At 41.0% G+C, this 23,036-nt stretch overlaps 3 protein-coding genes and 1 non-coding gene across 5 annotated transcripts; 2 read left to right on the top strand and 2 right to left on the bottom strand.

Moving 5' to 3' along the window:
• The first annotated feature begins 725 nt into the window (after nt 1–725).
• LOC129598546 (uncharacterized) lies at nt 726–6,961 on the top strand. Its single transcript, XM_055496512.1, has 5 exons — nt 726–928; nt 2,105–2,430; nt 2,504–2,694; nt 2,904–3,312; nt 6,734–6,961. The coding sequence occupies exons 1-4, from the start codon at nt 726–728 to the stop codon at nt 3,201–3,203; spliced, it is 1,020 nt and encodes a 339-aa protein (XP_055352487.1). The 3' UTR covers nt 3,204–3,312; nt 6,734–6,961.
• Trnag-gcc (transfer RNA glycine (anticodon GCC)) lies at nt 4,718–4,788 on the bottom strand. Its single transcript has one exon. It is a non-coding gene; the product is annotated as a tRNA-Gly (tRNA).
• Nucleotides 6,962–8,353: 1,392 nt separating the features above from the next.
• LOC129598496 (probable ATP-dependent RNA helicase ddx17) lies at nt 8,354–18,406 on the bottom strand. Of its 2 annotated transcripts, XM_055496423.1 has the most exons (5): nt 17,898–18,406; nt 16,982–17,194; nt 9,663–9,820; nt 9,354–9,443; nt 8,354–9,003 (listed from the first exon to the last, which is right to left on the bottom strand). In XM_055496423.1, the coding sequence occupies exons 1-5, from the start codon at nt 17,959–17,961 to the stop codon at nt 8,563–8,565; spliced, it is 966 nt and encodes a 321-aa protein (XP_055352398.1). In that variant the 5' UTR covers nt 17,962–18,406; the 3' UTR covers nt 8,354–8,562. The 2 variants fall into 2 exon arrangements, with proteins under 2 accessions (XP_055352398.1, XP_055352397.1); XM_055496422.1 differs by lacking the exons at nt 8,354–9,003; nt 9,354–9,443; nt 9,663–9,820 and adding an exon at nt 10,002–11,226.
• Nucleotides 18,407–19,327: 921 nt separating this feature from the next.
• LOC129598513 (phosphoserine aminotransferase-like) lies at nt 19,328–22,718 on the top strand. The gene is made up of 7 exons (XM_055496465.1): nt 19,328–19,820; nt 20,126–20,186; nt 20,660–20,926; nt 21,116–21,294; nt 21,598–21,767; nt 21,836–21,964; nt 22,269–22,718. Exons 1-7 carry the CDS (start codon nt 19,743–19,745, stop codon nt 22,510–22,512), a joined length of 1,128 nt encoding a protein of 375 aa, XP_055352440.1. The 5' UTR covers nt 19,328–19,742; the 3' UTR covers nt 22,513–22,718.
• The last annotated feature ends 318 nt before the right edge of the window (nt 22,719–23,036 follow it).

The raw sequence follows: 23,036 nt of genomic DNA, 5'->3' as shown, positions 1-23,036 counted from the left end.
TCGGTTCAGTTGGTACTCAAATGTCATGCGACTTGCCCCGCAATCCTGGGATTTTTAAATGGCTTCCAGTACTTAGAATGCCCCACGCGCGCCATGACAGTGATTTTATGGCCACTTGTTTACCCCGAATTTCCTTAATTTCAGCCTCCCTTTACCTTTTCAGGAGATCTAGAAACGGATGCATTAAGTATTCATTTAATTTTACAGTGTCTGAGTATATACGTAAGTAGGCGATCAGAAGAACTGCCTGGACGTCATTTTCAGCAGCGGTCACGTCATGGAGGGCTGTGGCTTTTGGTGTCTGTACAGCGTTGCAGCCCGTATATAAGCGGAAAATGTGGTACAAAATAAACGGCATACGACTTGAAGGTTCAGTGGCATAAAATCCAGGAGTCTTTTCCATTTTTTCACTGACCATGGCTTTGCTTATGCGGTTAGTCTTTTTCACGGCATGCCTTTTCCTTCTTTTAATCACTGGGCGACAGTGCGACGTTTCAAGCGGTGTTAACAGAGCGCGCAGAGGTACAGTAAGTAAATGCAACTGACTGTACCTATATGTTTTGCAGACAGCACCAAAATAGTAATCTGCATAAAAATAATTTGCCTATTTCTCCTCCGATCTGTCCACTTGGTGCGATATTGTCCGAAATGTATATAAACTATAGAGCAAACCCGAACACCATAAAATAATGAAGTCTTTTACATTAGGTCGACCTGACCCTTTCATGGAACTGGAGAACATGAAGCTACGGTACAAGCATGGTCGCAATTTTCTTGGTTTGGCCAAACCAATCAACGACCTGTCCACCATGTCGTATGAGGACCTGAAGAAATTACTCAAACCGAAGCCACAGGCTGTTGCCTCCTCCAGCTCGTCGAAGCTGTTGAATGGATTGCCGTCAATCAAAACTGCCGTGTCCACCACTTGGTACCTTGGACGAAGGAAGTGATAGTTCATAATATTACAATATTTGCCACTGGTTGTTACCTTGTTACTTTATTCATGCGCTTCCCACAAACTGGGAGAGCGAATGAAGAGTGCGAATACGGCAGCATGTCAATGTAAACTTTTTTGACGCATGGAATGCTCGTATTTATTTAAAAATTGTAAGTATTGTACCTACTTGCTTTTGGCATAAGCGCAGTAGCAACGAAATCAGCAAGCAGAAATGCAAAGCATGTTCTGGATTCATTAAGATACTGCGTAGCCGGCAGACTAATCGTGAAACCAGCTACTGGTACTGATGCACTCAAACGGTCTACAGATAGAACTGTTTGGTCGTTTAACGCTCTAGAAATCACATACCCAAGTAAGAAATCTTCCACACTGATTTCAACGATCACTTAATATGAAAGGAACTTAACAGGAAGTGATCAGAGTGTCGATATCTGTCTGTACGCCCGACGTTCCCAACTTCCCATTCACTGCACATGTTTAACGATAACCGTGAGCTTGAGGACCGCTAAGTTTCAGCTTCGGTAAGCAGGATTGGCTTTACCTCATACCTTTACCAAAAAATGAATTTTCGCGTAACTTAAGCGCGTAATAAGTGCGGACAAACAACTGTTTTTCATTTGCAAAAATAAAAAGTTTGTTTACAAAAATATTATCTCAAAAATATTGTACATAATATATTAACACACATTTTAACTCATTAATAAGATTTGTGCGTAACTAATTAGAGCCTCATCACTTTTCGTCTACATAACTTAGGCATGCAACTAGCTTTGGAAAAAACAATTTGAGTATGACGGTTTAGGAACTTGAACAGGTATTGACAGTTAATCAGAATTTGACATCGTTTCCACAGCTGCGTGCTCATGCCCTGGTATTAGGTATATATTGTTGCATGTTGCTCCTATTTATACACCAAACGACATATCAAAACCCGACATCATGACTATAATTTTGAGTGGAACCATCAGGAAAAATATCGGTACTTGATAGTGCAACTGCACTGGTACTAAAATGCTATTTCTAACAGCTGTCTGTTGCGGCTCTCAAGAAAACTTTTCAATTACCAGAATGCATTTTGATTCGCTACGGCATTGTATTGAATAGTTATTTTTCCTTTAACTGTATTTATATGGATTTGGTTAATAGCAGCTTGCAAAGGTCCAATTACTCCTTAAATGGCACGGGCGCATCTATGGGTAATTTAGTAACGCCGACCTTTACAGCCATTAGCGTCACGGTCGTGTTTATCCTCAGTACAACCGCCAATGGTCTGGTGCTGTATCTGTTCTCTCGTGTCCGCAACCTAAAAAGGAAACCCTTTTATGTCTTTGTGCTTAATCTGACCATAACAAATTTTGTTTACTGTATCTGGGAAAATGCATTCGATATTGGAGCTGCCTTCTCTCCCAGCTACTGGAAATCCAGGAGTTCTGTGATATGTTCGGTATATTTATACAGCAATTACATGATACGTAAGTGTGACCTTTAGAAATATCCTTGATTAGCATCTAGTACTCCTACTTGGTGCTAAATATTTATCTTTAGAATCCGCAACTTGCAACGCTCACTTACTGATCACCTTAAATCGACTCTGGGCAATCTTGTTTCCACATTCGTACAGAACTCATCAAAAAGTCAGTGTTTTTGTCGCCATTTGCATGGCTAAATGGATCTTCGTCCACGTCATTATGCTGCCGGGACTTATCAGCGATGGCCTGTACTATCGAGAAGATCCAGTAAGATCAAGCAGAGGCTGCTTCCTTAATATAGAAGCCCAGAAAACCTGGAATGTCATCATGCAGTCTCTGCTGCAGTGTACGCCATTATGCATTATGACGTTGGCTTATCCTTTCATACACTACAAACACCGGCAACGACTGCATCGGCTGACTATGTTGCAACTACGTGACGACAATGTGACAACGATGGCGTAGTGTTAAAAAAGCCAGCGACGGTTGAATCCACTATCAGCGCAAAAAGGACTGGCCTGTTCCGAAACAGCTCGCAAAAGATGCTTCTCTTAACACTGCTAACCGTAAGCGTGATGATTTGTTGGACGCCGAATTTTATCGCCTTTACGCTGTACTCGTTTATCCCTCTACCGGACGATCTCACCATATTTATTGTAGTTACGTTCATGTACAGCGTGCAAGCGCTTATGGATCCGGTTCTGTTTTTAGTGGCACTTCGCGATCTCAGAATTGCATTCCTACAGTTACTGACGTCGTGTAACTGCAGAAAGTAATAACTACCCGGGTAGACGGATTAATTGTCATTGCTACCGATTGCCGATTGGGCGTCACTTTGTTCAAGCATGGAAGAAACAAGAACTACACGAAACAACAATGGGAAAGGTAGGAACTCAGGAATCTCTAGCGGCTTGATGTTATGTATCTGTAATCGAGCGCAGTCGCGTACAGTAAAAAGCCACCATACATTTGCGAAAACCGATAACGTATGCCTATGAAATAGCCTAGGCGTGCTCTCATAGTTCACCGAAACGGCAGCTCTGACAAAAGGTGTCCAAATTTTGATAACTATGAGGACACCATTCCCTGACTCCGTCCCATTTTTTACGGATGACTTGAGGGACATGACTGTGTTGAACCGAACGTCGAAATTGTGGTTTCGACGACTTCGGTGTAGAGAGGATGGCTCCTCCCTAATACGGTCTCCGTTTGTTTTCGGCCTAATCATACATAATGCGCCTAAGCGGCCACTGCCCACCTTGACGCCAGATTATTAATACACTTTATATCATGCACCTATATATGAATACTAATCTCCATTATTACATAAATGCACTCTTTTGTTAAACAGACATTTAAGCTACAAAATAGTTACATCTGTACGCACATTTTCCATATTGGAAGTCAGTACATATCATACTTATATGATTTTCCATTAGAGCCGTTTGGAAAGTTTACGTGTTTTACATTTCCATTAAATTGTAGCAAAATGCCTGTAAAACATTAACAGTATAAAAAAATTAATACCGAATAATCTCGAATCAGGAGCAGCTGTGAACATTGAAAGGCATTTGGGATAATAATAAATATGGAAAGCTACTGTGAAGTATTTTAGCGAAAATTACTGTGAGTTGGTAGATTGCCAGGCTGAAAGTTTAGAAAAATTAGTTTCTCAGATTTGGCAAATATGCAGTATCGAAGTGCATAATTGACTTGTTGAAATGTTGTTTGATCATTGCAAAGCCTCACTCACTCATCCTACTGTAATCGACATGTACAATACTGCACAGTACAGCATTTATTACCAAATACTATAATTACTCGGCTTGCCATAAGCTAATGCCGCTTACGGCGTGCCTTCAACCGCCCTAGACGGTGACTTCCAACCGATTCAGCGGGCGGTTGCCTACCGTCAAAAGAATATAGCCAGCAATGACAACTTTTGAGGAACACAACTTTCAATATTTAACGTTGACGGTAAGTCGGAGCGGACCGTGTCGTGGGAAATCCGTGACCACGAAAACCGGGTCAGTACCGTCCCGTCGAGAAACTTTTTTCTCCGTCTCAGAAAACGGTTGACTATGGGGCCGACTAATTTATAACTCGTAACTCGTAAACAGAAGTCTTACGTTCGTAAAACAAGGCTTACGAGCAGTTAATGCAAATATTGTTTGATTTCTGTTCTATATGACAGAAAACAAAACTGTTAATGTCAGAAACTGCTAAAAAAGGTTTTTTTATAACTTTTCGTGTGGTTAGTGAAGAAAATCTGTGGAAAAAATATAAAAAATGCGTTGTCCGGGAATCGAACCCGGGTCGCCCGCGTGGCAGGCGAGCATTCTACCACTGAACCAACAACGCTTGATATCTGAAGACGATATTAATACAACCGTTTCACATGCATTATGCTATAAACCACTTGACAGTTAAAAGTGAGGTGTGCTTTGTTGCGCGCTGGTCAGAACACTTGAAAATCAAATATCCATTTCCGGACAGAAAAACCAAGGAATGTGATATTCGTAGGTAAGGGAACAGCTCGTCATGCTGTACTTGAGTAAGGTGACTTGAAAACAAAATAAAGCAGCTGGGAAGAACGCATTCACTGCGCTCGAAGGGTTTACCCGGTTTAGTACGGAATCTGTGGATGGGCTTGCGTGTAACGGTTACGTGTGTTAATTTTAAATTCTAGGTAGAAAATGCTAGATTCCTAGCTTCTTTTTTTTGGTTTTTTTTCGATATCTCTATCCGATGCATCGTATTTACACATGTTAATTTTGTTATGTGTAAGCCCGTCAACTTTGGCCGCGAGCTAGTTTTTTGATTGTAATAATAGGTTGGATTTTGGTATTCAGCGTTTATTGAGTTCAGCCACGTTTAAATTCCTATACTGTGTGTGTAAACCAGAGCAGTTTTAAGGCTGCCTCAGCCTGTATCGTCATAAAAACTTTTAAACCGAAGGTCGATAAGAACTGACTTTACTTATAATTATACTGTTAAAAATTGGGCATAATCACGTAAACGCGGATTTACGCCAATAAATAAAATATGATCATTTTTGTTATATTTTTGTTGCGGTATATCTACCATCTGATCTATGGTGCAAGAGTATACTCGTAATATGATGTATCGCTTATTCGAGTTTTGGCTAAATAAATGTCAAATACTGCGGTATCATCAATTCGAAAATTGCTATTTGTTGTCGTTTGTTTATTCAGAGCCGAAACGGAAAACACGTAATTTTCCGTTTCGGCGAGACGACGTACGCTGCTGATACATAAGAATTCTGCCTGCCTTCCTCTTAAAACAAGCACCGGACGTTCCACAATTGCAAAACGTGTCTTAATACGTGCAAAATGAGTAATGGGAAGAGGAAGCCAACTGGGACTTCACGGTCCCCGAAAAGGAAATCAATCGTCCGTCAACAGCCGTGTATCACTCCTCCAGTTGACAATTAAATTCTTCACAAAGTTGACAATACAGTATCATATGCGCTAGACTGGCACATTTTGCCGCTTTCTTGCTGCGCATGGCATTCCGTTTCTCATTATTACTACGATATATTAATTATATAATATTTATTTTTGTGGAGTCAGTATAAAGATGCTACACTCTAGTAATTTCGTTGTTTTTCGTTGTTAAAAACATTAAGTACTAGTAAACAAAACAGTGAAACGGATTTTGTGGTAGTTCATGACCATCATCCACTCATGCGTACTAGTAATTCCTGATCTCTGTACCCTAAGCAGACCTTCAGTGTGCAAGTACAGTGCAATATACCAACATTAGTGCTATTGTGCTGCATGTACTCCTTTCTCGTCAAGGAATGCCAGCATTTGTCCCGGATTCATCCATAGCGCAGATATTGAAGTTTGCAAACCATCAGTGTAAAGTATGCCGAACTGGATAGAATTCCAAACGGGTCTTGCAGTGATGTTCTCGCGATCGCATGAAGTTTGCACAGCTGAAATTCGAGCTGAATTACGGAAGTTCGATCGTTACTGTATAATTGGTCGATAACTCATTAATTTTACTTATTCTGATACTCATGCTGGAAACCGATCTTGCTCTTACCCTACAATTTAACTTGTACTGCCTGCATCTTCTAACTATCGACATGCCGGTAAAAAAAGGTTTTGACTGAAAATAGTGGAAAAGATGACGCTTATTGTTAGCGCTGGTGGTAACGAAAGGCAAAGGCGCACGATACTATGAGCGATCTGCACTGATGCAGTAGGTACTGGTACATGCAGTAACTACCTGATATGTATATACTTTAACGGATTGCTTTTGAAGCTTTATCTTAAAGGTCACTGCGGTCGAGGCTAGTGTGCGAAATGATTGTCATGGTCCTGCCCGATGATTAACGCCTCCATCATTATTACCACGACAAACGCTGCGCCTAATGGGACAACAGCTGCCAGCAATTCGATCACCCCAGTTTCTCAGCCATCAGCACAACAATTGTGTTTTTTCTCAGTGTGCCAGCCAATGTGCTTGTTCTATTTCTCTTCTGTCGTCTCAACAACTTTAACCGAAAGCCATTTAACGTATTTATGTTGAATTTAACTCTGACTAATTTTATCTACTGCATCTGGGAAAATGTTTTCGATATTGGAATTGAATTTCACCCAGATTATTGGAAATTCAAAACTTCCGCCGCATGTTCGGCATATCTGTACAGCAATTATGCTTTACGTAAGCAACTAAAGACTTTAACATGCTACTTAGTAGCATGCATGTTTTGTTATACCCGTTTCGTGAATATAAGTTACTGTACATTATTTAAAAAAACAGCCTTTGTTTTGCAGAAGCTGCCATCAGCAACGCCCATTTGCTAATAACGTTTAATCGACTGTGGGCGTTAGTGCTTCCTCACTCCTATAAATCTAATCAAAAGGTCAGCGTTTTCGCAGCCATCTGTGCTACTAAATGGATATATGTTCATATCGTGATAATGCCCGGCTTAATTACGGATTACCTGTACTACCGACAAGATATCGGTATTAACGGGTGTTACGTCAATCTGGAAGCGCAAAGGTCATGGAGTATAACTATGCACTTTCTGCTGTTTGTTGTACCACTGCTGGTTATTATAACAGCCTTTCCGTTTATCTTTTACAAACACCGGGCTCGCTTAAAGCAACTTCGACGATTAGGGCCGCTAGGATCATCCAAAAACAACCAAATGCCCACCATTCAAGATGTTAGCAATGCCATGATATCACAGCGGGTCATCAAACAAGACCAACCAGTTTTCCAGCCCTCGCAACGTCCCGTGTACTCATCAGCAGGCAGAATGCTGACCCTGACGTTGTTAACAATCAGCGTCGTGGTTTGTTGGACACCGAACTTGGTGGTGTACACAATGTACACGTTTATTCCTAACCCCGAAGATCAAACTGTTTTCAGTATTGCTGCGTTTTTCTATAGCGTACAAGTTTTGCTGGATCCGGTATTTTTCGTAATAGCGTTAAGTGATTTGAGAGCGGCATTCCTGGAACTGATCCAGGCAATACGTTCCATATTCACAAATTGATGCAGTGATTGGCAAGCATATACATAAGATTTATTTGTACTTCTTGTACAATACTTGCTGCTGGTGTTCATAAACATTGGTATAGGGTACACATACTACCCCATAAAAATTGTTGTTCTAATCGTTTTTCTAAACACTTTTGTTAACCTTTGGCAAAGCGTAATATACATTAATCAAGAAAAACACTATTTTTACAACATTAAAACTTCATTAAACTCTTCTGCTCCTTCCATTGTTCCCAAAACTGATGCTGCGTTTCCCCGTTTTCTAATATTTTATGCACTATATAGATAGTATCATTATGTGCTCTCACTATTTTGCTATCTTCCTGTTTGTTATACTTTTGACATTTGAAGCAACCGATTGCGAATGCATCATGTTACCGTAACTTCGTAATAATTTTCATATTGTTTCACGATTAACATAACGGTATAACCAATAAACGTATATATGGAATCATCTTGTACGGCACATTTCAGTTGAAGAAAAACCATGCTCTTTACAATTTATATCCGATAACAAATTACTGTACAACAAATAAAGTGGACATTCTGTAAAAAACCCTTTGCAAATACTCTCGACATTATACAGCTGCTTCACTATAACAACAACTGAGCCAACAACAGCAGACCCGCTACCGCCATCCACGATACCGTTAACGCGCTGGCTGCGCCGCCGTAGCGTCCGGGCGTATTGTAATAACCACTGCCGTACTGATTGGACGGATAATTGTTGTAGCCGGGCTGATTCTGCGGCGGATAGAAACCGGGCTGGGAATAACCGGGATACTGGCCCTGACCGGGATAATTGTAGGGCTGATTAGGATAGTACGGCTGCTGGTTTGGATTGTATTGGTTGTACTGGTTCTGGTTGGGATACTGGTTCTGATTGTACGGGTAGTAGTTGGAGCCGTAGTACGGCCCGCTGCCGGAGGGATTGTACGGGCTGTTGGGACCGTACATACCGGTCTGCGTATTGTAGTTTTGGGTGTTGGGCCCGTATGGGGTTGGGTAGAAGCCGGTACCTTGCGACAAGGGGCTCTGTAACAATATTTGGCTACAAACAAAGATTTAAACATTCTACGTACAAGAATGGATTTGAAATGCTCTCCTCTCACACGCGTTTTTTGCGGGAAAACGCTTATTTTAACATACATTCACAAAAGGCAGGAATACAGCTTTTCCACCGCATGTCTATACCGCGTAAATGCGCATTTTACGCAGGTATTTTTACCATAGGGCACTGGACTCGAAACAAAAACGAGTGATGCTTTTTGATTTAACAAACTGTGTGGTGTTCGCTTCGAAATTTTTCAAGCTTATTCAAGAATGCTAATGAATTCAGAAAATATATAGGGCCGTTACGCAAGTCAGCAAACAAGGAAACTTACCTGCACTTGATCAGGCCGCCTGGAATTGCAAGAGTCCGACCGGCAGTTGCAGACCGTAGCGCGCGTTTGTGTATTAGGAAGGGTCACCACCTACACAAAGCGACAATGAATAAACAAACGCATGTTCTACATAGCTTCCAAGGCACAACTTTATTAACGAAGACAGATTCACTAATTAAGAAATTTTTTTAAAAAAGCGCTGAACAGCAGAAAGGATGCGATATATCAGCAAAAAAAACTGCCTCCGCTAAACTAAACTAGACGCACACTCGTCAGCGGTGCGAAGCAAAGTAAGAAAGAAATTGTTACCTGACATTCTTCGTCTCCAACATTGTATACTCCCTGGTATTTTCCACATCCTCGCTGCGCCACTAATCCTTGTGTGGACGTGTACGGATTCCCGTACGGTTGATTGCCGGCGATCGTGAACTGACTTTGTTGTGTACCGACGCCGCTCCCGTATGTACCTGTTGCAACATGGTAATAACACTGAAGTTTTTCTCGAAACTTGAAAATTACCAATACAGCGTAAGCGTACTCTTTTGTTCGCTGCAATGTTCTACATTAATCAGGAGATCAGTTTACATTAGTTGTGTATCGTGCTGCATTGTTTGTCAAGCGTAGTGACCAGCGTACGTGTCGTGCCCATTGATTGCTCATCGTTTATTTACATACACGTTGTACTTCACCATACTTGCGGAAAAGCTCACAAACCGTAACACAACTCAATCCGTCAAAATCAAACCGTAAAAAAGATCACAACCTTAGAGAAGGAAGAAAAACAAGCAGCGACATATGTTGAAAAACTGGACAACATCAATTCGAAAAACGAACCATGACCCGGATGGCTGTGTCAAAAACGAAGCACTGCCGCCGGTAACGCAACAGATCATCAAAATACTGAGTTTCCATAACAGTAAAACCTGAAAATATCCGGACCGACGCTTAACAGAGTCAACCCGTGTTTCATACAACAGGTCCCTTTGATTTTAGAACAGTAGAGCAAAGGTCAGAAGCAACAACAATCCAGTCGACACCGACACCGTGGCCACCCCGTTGAAGTTATTATTAAACTGCGCTTTATACTCGCGCTCCTGTGTGACCACAAACTCGGTCTGGTCCGCAGCCGTCCCTGCGCCTGTGGTCCAGGGTCGCCGTTGACCATTTTGATCCGGTGCGACGGTTTCGTATTGCCCCGTCGCCGGATTAAACACCACCTTCCGGTCCACTGCGTCGTTCTGCGGACTGCCGGTGACGAAGCCATTCGGACGATACTGGTTGTTCCCAGGATATTGTGGATAATGCGGGTACTGCGGGTACTGGGAGAATCCACTGGGCGCATAAAATCCGGAGCCCTGATTGAAGTTGCTAGGTGCCGGCCCATACGCCGGACTGGACCGCCCGGCCACTCCCACGTTGTAATTGTTCTGCGGGTATCCCGGGATGAGATTGGGACTGCCGGCGTAGTTCCCGTAAGGGCTCCCGTTCATGGAGTAATCCCGGTAGGGACCGCCGGGAAAGGCGCTTCCGCTGCCGTACGGCGAGATCCAACTGTTGCTACCCGACATGGACGTGTACTGGGCACTGACGGCTGACGAGAGACCGGCACCCGGTACCTGGTCAGGGCGTTTATCGTTGCATAGGTCGGATTTGCACTGGCAGACGGTGGCGCGGGAGAGGGTGGCGGAGGTGGTGGGGTTGCCGGGGGGCTGGTTGAGGATTACGATCTTGCACTCGTCCTCGCCCACCTCGCCCGGTTTAGCGTGGGGCGCTCGACCACATCCGCGACTGACCACTTGAGACTGCTGCGCCAGGGCGGGGCTGGCCATAGAAGCGGCGCCCAGGGAGGAAGCCGAGGGAGACGGGGAGCTCCCTGCAAAGAAGAAGAGTTTTGTAGCGGTGGCGCATCAGCGAAATCTCAAGTGGTCAGTCCGGCTGAAAGGCACTGCTGCGCGTACCAATAAGTATCGTGAAATCAATGTACGAAAATAAAATATAATACCAGGATGTTAAAATTTAAAAAGCCAGGAAAAGATTAGTTATGTTTTCTTTTATGCAACAGTAGCAACACTTTACGGTTGCCGGTATGGTGTCATGGGTAGCCCATAATGTGGCTTCCTTTATCGTGCCAGCTGTGGCTGTGAGCCGTGGCCCGTCAGCTCGTACACTTCCATAATGAAAACTCCAGCCACGGCACAAAACACTACACAAAAACAAATGCTTTTCTGCAGCTGGATTTCGGTTTTATTTGTATTTCCATATGCCTTCATCGAAAGTATCTGTACAATGCCACGAATAATTTAAAGCGGATTTTTCTTTTGTTACTCGACAGATTAAAAGCAAAGTCAGCGGAAGTCAGCGAGCTGCACAACAAAAGTAGTGGCCAGTACACATAACGTTAACGCCCATGTTGTCGTACTTGTCGCTAATCAAATAACAATCATCTGTTTGACATGCGTAAAATTTGCAGGATTTGTTGCTCATTTTGCACACTTCTGAAAAATGTCCAACAACGACACTTAAGCAGTATTTACATTTTCATAAGTTAGGGATTCATGCAATCATTCGCAGCGAAAACCGGACGTTTTCCCATCGAAACATATTTTTGTCTTGTACTGCAGACTCGTGATTAGTGTAAAACAAATTGATCAAGTGTTTTCACGACAATACTGTGCGCTATGCGAAGCAGAAAGTTGGAGGCAACAGTAAAAATTACTGCCCATAACGGAAATTCATTCACAAAAATGTGTATCTGAACACGAGCAAATAGTCGACGGGAAGACTGCAAAGTTCCAAACAGTAAAAAAACGCAAACAGAAATGCTTAAAAGTTTTTATTTTTTGTTTCAGTGCGCAAAAAGGCAGTTATGATTAATTTAGTAATATTCGCCAAAAAATCCTTTACGAAATCAGTGAAGCATGCACGGTCAAGCCGCGGCACGCATAAAAATTGTCGTTAAGGGCACTTAAGCCATGCTGAACAGCATATTTAAATCTCTAACAAAATATTCGCCTGATCGCGCTTAGAATGCGCTTTTAACCAAATACAATTACACTTGGCCTCGTTCCACTTTAAAATTGCACATATATGCCAACGTTCCGATAAAACCGGCAATTTTCACGACCGATCACGGCAGGAATAAATTCCATTGTTCGTAGATTATTTTTGTACAGCCACCGACACGAATATGACTCAAATAAATAAACTTGTTCAAAAATGGAGCGGCACAGCCAAATGAGCAAGTCGAAACCATGCTACTCTAAGTTGTACTGAACGTACAGAGTACAACACAGGCTACAGACCAAATAATGGGACCACAAAACATGATCACTTACAGTGGATGACGGACCGTGTCCGTAATATTCTCCACTAGGGACAGTGGTCGATGTATTGTACGTATAAACACAGAGACAATTTATAGTCATCATTACTATTAAGCTACTTTGTACTGTGCAAACCTGCACACAAAAAATACAATCAAAACTAGATGTGCCCTTCCTGGCAGTGCTGCTGCCATATATTCATCAGCACCAATAAAAGTTGTAATCTGAAAAAAACATGAACTTTAATACGTTCGCAAAATGTCATTCCCAAAAAAACATTTATTGACTTAATTGTTACTAATTAAAATTAGGAGACGCAGCTAAAATGTTTATATATTTTATTTTTGCGTTAAAATTATTATTAATTTTAACGGATTCTTTGTAAACACCTAAAAGGCTAAAATGACTGCCGCCAGCAAAACTGCCCTGAAATACAGCTACGATACTTCTATGTATATTGCATTGTACCGTTGGTCATGCCTCATGCGTTTATGGATTCCGCTGACCACTGATCCTACATGCATGTAACGCCAGTGAAAAACAGCGAAAACCAGTTTCAGGAAGAAATCGATTCCTATAATCAAGCGGCCACTACGCTGATTGGTGGGGACGCCGGGAAACAGGCGGCACCTGCCGTCGGCCAGCAATAACAGCTCAAAAGGAAAACAAACTTGGCCTTATAACTCTTCTGCTGCTCGTGCTAGGTCGATTGCTCTGCGCCAAAGCTACCTAGTCTACTCTAGGTACGCTTGTTGCGGCGAATATCGATTTTTCTGTAAAGATGATTTATTAGGGAGCTAATTCTGCTATCTCAACGCAGGACAAAAAGGCCAAGGCCTGAATAAATTTTAATTAAAACTTGCATAATTTCCATAGTTTATTATCGTTCAGAAGTCATTGTTATTAACTTATAAGTTATAGCAGAATACTGTATGGCAAACTACAACTTTCAAAATTCGCTGTTTGTTATAATGTCGATTCCAAAACCGAAAAAATGAAGACCTGCTAAAAATTGGGATAAAATACATAGGATAAAGTAGTAGATAATGCAATTTATAGTTTATACTACACAAAAGATAAAAACGCACTATAGTTAGTTTTCATAAAATTTTGAAGTACAAGCGATATACACTAATGTACAATATTTATGCCCAATGTCCAACGTCCACTCACAGATTAGAGCACAACAGTCACAATACACAATAATGTTGTTCGTGAACGAATTAAGACAAAGTTGACTGTTTTGGCTAGCATTACCGGTAGGTAAATAAGATTAATGATTAATTCGTAATCTACAACACTATAAACATATTCACACTGCTGACGATGTGAAACTTGATCAAGCAAATCCGCTAAATTGCATAACAGCGGCAAATTTACATTGCGGTCAGCCGTCAATGCAGCAGTAACGTAAAATTACTGGTTTGATTAATGGGGCAAAAAATCACTTGGCCGGTCCTGTCAATCGCCATGCAAGTCCCATGGAATTTTAGGACATAGCCTCGTAGGCACTATTCCAATAAACAGTAATACAAAATAAATCAAATAAAGATTGTTAATCATCTAATTACGACGCGTCTTCCAATGACTAATTCGAATACCGAAATCCTTCATGGACGCAAGAGTGAAAACGAAAGCAGTAGCACCCATATTTAACGAAACAACGTTATACGAGTATTTTCCTATTAGCAAATTAAAAAATTATATGAAATCTGATTTTTAAGTTAATTTTGCTATTTTAGAATTTTTAATTGATTTAAGTGGGCATTACTGCCCATAACGGAAATTCATTCACAAAATGTGTATCTGAACACGAGCAAATAGTCGACGGGAAGACTGCAAAGTTCCAAACAGTAAAAAAACGCAAACAGAAATGCTTAAAAGTTTTTATTTTTTGTTTCAGTGCGCAAAAAGGCAGTTATGATTAATTTAGTAATATTCGCCAAAAAATCCTTTACGAAATCAGTGAAGCATGCACGGTCAAGCCGCGGCACGCATAAAATTGTCGTTAAGGGCACTTAAGCCATGCTGAACAGCATATTTAAATCTCTAACAAAATATTCGCCTGATCGCGCTTAGAATGCGCTTTTAACCAAATACAATTACACTTGGCCTCGTTCCACTTTAAAATTGCACATATATGCCAACGTTCCGATAAAACCGGCAATTTTCACGACCGATCACGGCAGGAATAAATTCCATTGTTCGTAGATTATTTTTGTACAGCCACCGACACGAATATGACTCAAATAAATAAACTTGTTCAAAAATGGAGCGGCACAGCCAAATGAGCAAGTCGAAACCATGCTACTCTAAGTTGTACTGAACGTACAGAGTACAACACAGGCTACAGACCAAATAATGGGACCACAAAACATGATCACTTACAGTGGATGACGGACCGTGTCCGTAATATTCTCCACTAGGGACAGTGGTCGATGTATTGTACGTAAACACAGAGACAATTTATAGTCATCGACACTATTAAGTTATTTTGTACTGTGAAACCTGCAGTCATCAAAAAATTAATCAAAACTAGCAAACCTGTGCCCTTCCTGGCAGTGCTAGCTGTGCCTATTCATCAGCAATAAAATATATCACAGAACCAATAAAATTCATCTGAAAAAACATGAACTTTAATACGTTCGCAAAATGTCATTCCCAAAAAAACATTTATTGACTTAATTGTTACTAATTAAAATTAGGAGACGCAGCTAAAATGTTTATATATTTTATTTTTGCGTTAAAATTATTATTAATTTTAACGGATTCTTTGTAAACACCTAAAAGGCTAAAATGACTGCCGCCAGCAAAACTGCCCTGAAATACAGCTACGATACTTCTATGTATATTGCATTGTACCGTTGGTCATGCCTCATGCGTTTATGGATTCCGCTGACCACTGATCCTACATGCATGTAACGCCAGTGAAAAACAGCGAAAACCAGTTTCAGGAAGAAATCGATTCCTATAATCAAGCGGCCACTACGCTGATTGGTGGGGACGCCGGGAAACAGGCGGCACCTGCCGTCGGCCAGCAATAACAGCTCAAAAGGAAAACAAACTTGGCCTTATAACTCTTCTGCTGCTCGTGCTAGGTCGATTGCTCTGCGCCAAAGCTACCTAGTCTACTCTAGGTACGCTTGTTGCGGCGAATATCGATTTTCTGTAAAGATGATTTATTAGGAGCTAATTCTGCTATCTCAACGCAGGACAAAAAGGCCAAGGCCTGAATAAATTTTAATTAAAACTTGCATAATTTCCATAGTTTATTATCGTTCAGAAGTCATTGTTATTAACTTATTATAAGTTATAGCAGAATACTGTATGGCAAACTACAACTTTCAAAATTCGCTGTTTGTTATAATGTCGATTCTAAAACCGAAAAAATGAAGACCTGTAGTAGATAATGCAATTTATACTACACAAAAGATAAAAACGCACTATAGTTAGTTTTCATAAAATTTTGAAGTACAAGCGATATACACTAATGTGCAATATTTATGCCCAATGTCCAACGTCCACTCACAGATTAGTGCACAATAGCCACAATACACAATAATGTTGTTCGTGAACGAATTAAGACAAAGTTGACTGTTTTGGCTAGCGTTACCGGTAGGTAAATAAGATTAATGATTAATTCGTAATTTACAACACTATAAACATATTCACACTGCTGACGATGTGAAACTTGATCAAGCAAATCCGCTAAATTGCATAACAGCGGCAAATTTACATTGCGGTCAGCCGTCAATGCAGCAGTAACGTAAAATTACTGGTTTGATTAATGGGGCAAAAAATCACTTGGCCGGTCCTGTCAATCGCCATGCAAGCCCCATGGAAATTTTAGGACCTAGTCTCGTAGGCACTATGCCAATAAACAGTAATACAAAATAATCAAATGAAGATTGTTGATCAACTAATTACGACGCGTCTTCCAATGACTAGTTCGAATACCGAAATCCTTCATGGACGCAAGAGTGAAAACGAAAGCACCCAACGAAACAACGTTATACGAGTATTTTCCTATTAGCAAATTAAAAAATCATACGAAATCTGATTTTTATACTTAATTTTGCTATTTTAGAATTTTTTAATTGATTTAAGTGGGCATTTACGCTGTTACTCTTAAACATACACATATAGCGCATTTAGTTCTCGCTAAACAAATTCCAGACTGCGAGTACATATTTACATTTCAAAAACACAGATAAGCGATTTTTCCAAAATTCAGCTCACCATCAGGAAATTCATACAAGCATGTGTACTCGCACCTACGGTACGTCAGTGCATCTGGAGGCTTACCGGTTGTGGGACCAGGGAAAACGACGGTGAAGCAGGAATTAACATCCCATGCGCAGTCGCGGATCTGTCGGCTGTCAGCGTTATAGCAGTCGCTCTGCTGACCGGAAGTGCTGCTGGAACTGGATGAGGAGGAGGAGGAGCTGTACGTCCCACTGCCGCCTATGCCGAAAGAACTACCCGGGTTGCATTCGTAACACCGTATTGCCAGTGAATCTGCGAAAAATAACCAATTATACCAAAGCAAGGAGTCAGTATATGCACAAAAGATTGGCTTGCTTCTAGCTAGATTAACCACACAACTTCCATTCTATACACGTTAACGTTTTTTTTGTATTTTCGTTTCAAGAAACCATTCCCTTGAACGTTTCAGTATGCGCGTGCATTGCCGGTTATTATTTCAGCAACACCGCAAGGATTTTGACAAGCTGATACAGCTCATCCCAAAAAATTAATCTTTTTCGACGCACTGTGTGTCAATTAGGTAATTTAGGTTAGCGGTAACATCGTTATATGACAACATCAATTTATCACCGAACCTCATGCTTTCAAATTCCGGATTTAAAAAGATTTAAAAAGATTGATTTTGATACTGTTCATATTATTAATTCAACACAAAAAAATATTTCATTACAATCGAGCTGTAAAGATTAGCATTTGCCTGTGAAAATGACTTTAGAATTGAATGTCTGCCCCTTCCGAAACAGTCATGGTAAAACTACATAATACGTACATCCGAAAATATATAGATATTATATTACTATAAAAAGCCAAAAAGACAAGAACAGTAAATAAACCCTGAGAGTAAAGTTACTGTATTGCCTGAAAATTTTAGTCATTACCAATAGCCTTATTTTACTCCGAGCTGTAATACACAACACTTAATAAAAAAATTAATACGGAATATTAATGTATTTACCTTTAACAAGCGATAAAAGGATAAAAAAATAAAAACCCAAGAAATCCCAATTAGGCGCAACCATTTTAAGCTGTGTGTTTTGCTGCGATGACCGGAAGTGGCGAGAGCTTTGCTGCTGACACGACGCAAATATCCTCCGCCACCCTCAACAATATTTCCGGCAATTATTGAAACAACTCCCTTAAAGAAAACACCTTAAAACCATGATAAGCCTGCCGACGGTATTGCGCAACAGCACTCCAGAGTCCGTGGAAATTGCCCCAAAAAATTAAAAACTGCAATGGGTTGATAAAAACAAAATTCCTCAGTAATATTATACGACTACACGAATGAGCAGCTGAATTCAAACGAAGCGATTCACCGGATTGAGCAGGTTTTTGGTGATTTAAAATACAAGGATTAGAAAACTGGTTGCAGCCTCGCAGCATTTCCAACTTATGAGAGGACGAAACAGAGAAAATACATATTTTGGCTGCTATTGGGGCCTCGTTTGCAGTTGCGGCGGCAATGCTCCGTCTGTATGCGTAATAATGCTGCTTTTCAGCACTGTCACGCCGTGAAACGCAGGTGCGGTCCGAGGGACGTACGACTCACAACCGGTTTGTATCGCCCAGGTATGTACGGAACACACATTTAATGATGAGTCATGCCCGCTCTTCATACAAAATCGGCCAATCCGATTATCGCCGTTCGCCAACAACCACTGCATTCTCAGTTATTATTTATTGATAAACCCCTGGTCAAAACTTATTATGGCAGTCGGTAACTTTAATGATAACGCGTGCAGTAAAGTTATATAAATATATCCAACTGCCCAATATTCGAGAACTCTACATAATTATTTTGCCGTTTGTAAATTGTGCAGAGTGCGTCAGTACTCATCGGTGCAGCATATCATTCCTATATATTTTTTTCCTAGATACGTTACTTCGTAGCCAGGCTGGAAAAAACTTACAATAATAATTTATAACGTACAGTAATATTATAGCGCAGCTGCGGTGATTGACCTTGGCTGCGCAAGTACGGTACCGTTATAAAGTGCATACAGATATTTATATAGGGGGAAAAAGCAGTCTAGCCGAACCATTCCCCTGTACTGCTGCCGTTAGCCGGCTGGAGTTTTACGTTGTGGCTAAACATGGTGCTTATGTACCGCGCCTGATTTAGCCGCATGTACTGCCGTAACGTCACACTCCAGCCGGGTAACGGCAGCAGTGCCGTGAATTAGTTCGACTGACATGGTTTTCCCCCCTATATAATATTTCTTGTGCGGTAGACTGGTACATTCTCACGCATCTTTACTGCACGTACTGTACAATACGTATCATCGTATTAATGCGTGCACTAACTTTAAACCAATACAATGGCCATTGACCAAGTAGACAGATTCCGGTTTGAACTTTGAAGCAGCGCAATAGCAAGGATCCCAAATTATTTTGTGATACAGTACCGCATATTTTACGGTAGTACTATTCTTGAAGTGGAGTATAGTGGTCGTAGAGTATACTTACTTTATTCAGGTGATTTTTATCTATAGATATGAGGTGTACATTGCACATTTGACCTAGAAAAAGAGGCTGTAGCAATCGTCTTCGTTTTATTGGAAAACATAGTACTGTTGAACGTGTCCACCACAGCGACAACGAAACACTTGTGTTTTATTGTTTTCCCGTGCAGTTCATAAACAGCTGCAGAATTTCCAGCTCCTTGGTTTAAGTGAATTCTGCCTGGATAATTCGGTTTTTAATTCAATTTGGACGTCTTTTAACGAGTAATCTGCACTTTGTAATTAGTGTACTTATTTAAAGAAGGTACACCGTCCACACCTTATCACTTACCGTTAAGATGGAGTCTGTTGTAAACGGTTGCATAAAAAAGAAAATTATTAATTTTTCTCCCGGACCAGCAAAAATTCCCGAAGAGGTAAGACCTGTTATATCAAAAATAGTAGTCACATAAACGACGTATAAATATTATTTGTTGATAAAACTAAAAGTGTGAAAAAACTAAAAGTGTATTTGAACTTTTGAAGGTGCTGCAGAATGCAGTTAGTAGTGCAGTAGCAACTAAACAAGTACGAGTACTTACTATAAAAAAACCATTCCAGTTGAAGCGATTTTGTTAGAGTTCTGCAAACTGAAAACGGCTGCTGGTTTTGCATATTTAAAATCGTGAGTAATAAGCTGCACACTTTTGACATTCCAAAAAATATAAAAGTATGTTTTTAGGTGCTGGAGATTGCTCAAAAGGAACTGGTGGATTTTCAGGGACATGGACTGAGTGTCATGGGTACGTATTATTAAATCGCAAATCGGTACATAGTATCCTTTTATATGGTTGTAAGGCCTTGTCCCGAATTCGAAGCGAATCTCGCTATGGTACGGTTGCTCAACCGCACGAGGTGGCTGTATGCAGTGGCCACGCCTACAGATACGGTACGCGAAGCCACCTCGCGAGGTGTTGCTGTATCGAACCGAGATTCGCTTCGAATTCGAGACGAGCCCTAAGATCAGTAGAAAAATTGCTGTTCGTATTAAAAGATGTATATTGCTGGTTATAATCAGTACAAATTAGTGAAATTCTTATTATTGCACATCGTTGTTATAATAATTAGTGCCATAATTCTGGTTTTTTTTGCGTTTGCGTTTGTCAGTTTCGTGTATTCTCCGGTCTGATATAACGGATATTTATCCTGATAGAACACTACGCTTTTTCCATAATCTGAGATTTTTTTCCTTATCCCATCAATTATGTCTCCACAGAAATGTCCCATCGCTCCAAGGAATTCGAATCCATCATTTTTGGAGCAGAAAAGACTGTTCGGGAGTTACTGGATGTGCCAGCTAATTATAAAGTCCTGTTTATGCAAGGCGGTGGCGCTGGCCAGTTCTCCGCTGTCCCCCTGAATTTAATGCGCACAGGAACGGCCGACTACCTCGTCAGCGGAAGTTGGTCACAGGCAGCAGCTAAAGAAGCCAAGAAATACGGAACGGTGCATCTGGTAGCGCCCACACCGGAGAAGTTCGGGAGTGAGTACTGGTCAGGATATCTGCAGTACGGACTACGGATTCACTAGTTTTGCATGTTCTTAGCTGTTAGCAGCTTAGCACTTCTCGTAGATTTGTGTTTTTTATTTTCTGGAATTTTTTAGCTGTTTCTTCTGTTGTACCTGTATTTGGCGTTGGTTTTAAACAGTCTTTCTTTTGATTACGTTTTAGGTGTTCCGGACGAATCGGAATGGAAATTCAGTGATAATTCCTCTTACTTTTATCACTGCGGCAATGAAACTGTGCATGGAGTGGAGCTGCCAACGACGTTCACCTCTGTTCCTGGTCATCTCCCTATTGTAGCAGATATTTCTAGCAGTCTGATGAGCCGAAAGTTTGACGTTTCAAAGGTACGAGTATGCAAGTAACAGCAAGTCTATTTTTTTGGTTTTGTGGTACTGCGTTAGTGTATGGCTTGTACTGTTTTTCGAAGTTCGCAGTATTTTTTTAAAATTCTGAAATACAGTCATAACTACTCGTAAAATTCATTCATATCTCTGGCTGGAAACTATCTAAAACACTTTTATCTGTGCACTACACAGGCGAAAACTACCGAAAACTCCTGGTTTTTGATCGGTTTCACGTTGTCAACGCTTGCACTGCTTTTCATTCCTTCAGCATTTTACATTGTAATTCATAATTTGTCGTTACAGTATGGGATGGTGTTCGGTGGTGCACAGAAGAACGTGGGATGCGCTGGTGTCGTACTGGGTATTATACGAGAGGATTTGTTTGGGCATGCGCGCAAGGAATGTCCATCGGTGTTGGACTACAAACTACTGGACGCACATACTTCACTGTACAATACACCTCCATGTTTTAAGTAAGGTGCTTCTGCTGTATAAGAGTATTTGCCTGGTTTCAGATTCAGACTAACTTTGGTGTTTACAGTGTGTACGTGATGGGTTTGGTGTTGAACTGGATCAAGAAACATGGCGGTTTGGACGCTATGGATGAAATGAGCCAACGGAAGTCATCGCTGATTTACAGCGTAATTGATAAATCCAATGGATTTTATTAGTACGTACTCCCTGTGGCGCTTTTGGGACTTACTTTTTATTTTAAAAATTGATTTCACTTCTTAATATTTACGCGTGACAACAGCATTAATAACGAATATTTGTCATAACTGTTAAGTTTTTAATAGAGCAAAACTGCGGAAAGGATTCAAGAGGAATTTCGCTTTTTTTCGGATATGTTTATCCTGAACAGTTATACGTTCACACTTACCAACTTTCGGCTGGCTGATATAAATATCTTGAACCGACTACACGTACTCTGGATATTTTCAAGTCACTAAGTATTTGTCTTTACATTGTTGCAGCAATCCCGTGGATAAACGCTATCGCTCACGGATGAACGTCCCATTCCGCGTCGGCGGGGTAAACGGCGATGAAGAACTGGAAAAGCGCTTCCTGCAGGAAGCCGGTAAACTACACATGGTCCAGCTGAAAGGGCACCGCTCGGTCGGTGGGATGCGGGCGTCACTGTACAATGCCGTCACAGTGGAAGAAACGCAAGTCTTAGCTGATTTTATGCAGGATTTTTACGATCGAAACCGTGTTTGAAATGGACTGACGGGTTGTTAATTGTTTGCGCTTAGAGTGATTGTTACATCTTACTTATGTTCGCATTTTTGCGTTACTCAGTTATAATGCGCCATTTGCTCAGAAAACAATTTTTAATTTCTTTAAGTTATGCATTCCTCACACTATCCGATACTAACGTTTACATAAAAATCATGCCTTAACACAAACCGCTCGTCCCTTAACGAAACCGGCATCCTCAAAACCACTATATAGTTTTTATTCAGAGGATGACGGCTTCCCATGCGCCGTAGACTGTCCCATAATTCGCATAACAAATAAATAAAGGCATGAGCATCGAGGCGCGTAACAAGCAGAATACCATTATCTGTCTCTTCCGGTTTGCCGCGCTCTAAATTCAACTCAAGCCCGTTTCACTTGCTTGTCCATGTGCGCGTTTTTGCGCCAGGTTCTTCGTCACTGCTCCTCTTCATGGAGGGCCCCGGCTACTCGTCTAATGTTGACGGTTCCGATCGTCGCTTCACGAAGCCGTTTGCACCGGAGGT

This window comes from Paramacrobiotus metropolitanus, unplaced genomic scaffold (assembly GCF_019649055.1).
Source record: "Paramacrobiotus metropolitanus isolate TYO unplaced genomic scaffold, Prichtersi_v1.0 Parri_scaffold0000124, whole genome shotgun sequence".
Lineage (NCBI taxonomy): Eukaryota > Metazoa > Tardigrada > Eutardigrada > Parachela > Macrobiotidae > Paramacrobiotus > Paramacrobiotus metropolitanus.
This window is presented reverse-complemented; position numbering and strand designations above follow the sequence as displayed.

Excerpts from the sequence above, each read along its gene's own strand:
- LOC129598496 (XM_055496422.1), bottom strand. The coding sequence starts at position 17,961 with ATGGTTGCGCCTAATTGGGATTTCTTGGGTTTTTATTTTTTTATCCTT. Across the intron at positions 17,195-17,897 it reads CCTTTTATCGCTTGTTAAAG|ATTCACTGGCAATACGGTGT; the intron begins GTAAATACATTA and ends TATTTTTCGCAG. Across the intron at positions 11,227-16,981 it reads TTTCCCTGGTCCCACAACCG|GGAGCTCCCCGTCTCCCTCG; the intron begins GTAAGCCTCCAG and ends TCTTCTTTGCAG.
- LOC129598513 (XM_055496465.1), top strand. The coding sequence starts at position 19,743 with ATGGAGTCTGTTGTAAACGGTTGCATAAAAAAGAAAATTATTAATTTT. Across the intron at positions 21,768-21,835 it reads AATACACCTCCATGTTTTAA|TGTGTACGTGATGGGTTTGG; the intron begins GTAAGGTGCTTC and ends TGGTGTTTACAG. Across the intron at positions 21,965-22,268 it reads AAATCCAATGGATTTTATTA|CAATCCCGTGGATAAACGCT; the intron begins GTACGTACTCCC and ends ACATTGTTGCAG.
- LOC129598546 (XM_055496512.1), top strand. The coding sequence starts at position 726 with ATGGAACTGGAGAACATGAAGCTACGGTACAAGCATGGTCGCAATTTT. Across the intron at positions 929-2,104 it reads ACTGCCGTGTCCACCACTTG|CAGCTTGCAAAGGTCCAATT; the intron begins GTACCTTGGACG and ends TTTGGTTAATAG. Across the intron at positions 2,695-2,903 it reads TGTACTATCGAGAAGATCCA|CCAGCGACGGTTGAATCCAC; the intron begins GTAAGATCAAGC and ends GTGTTAAAAAAG.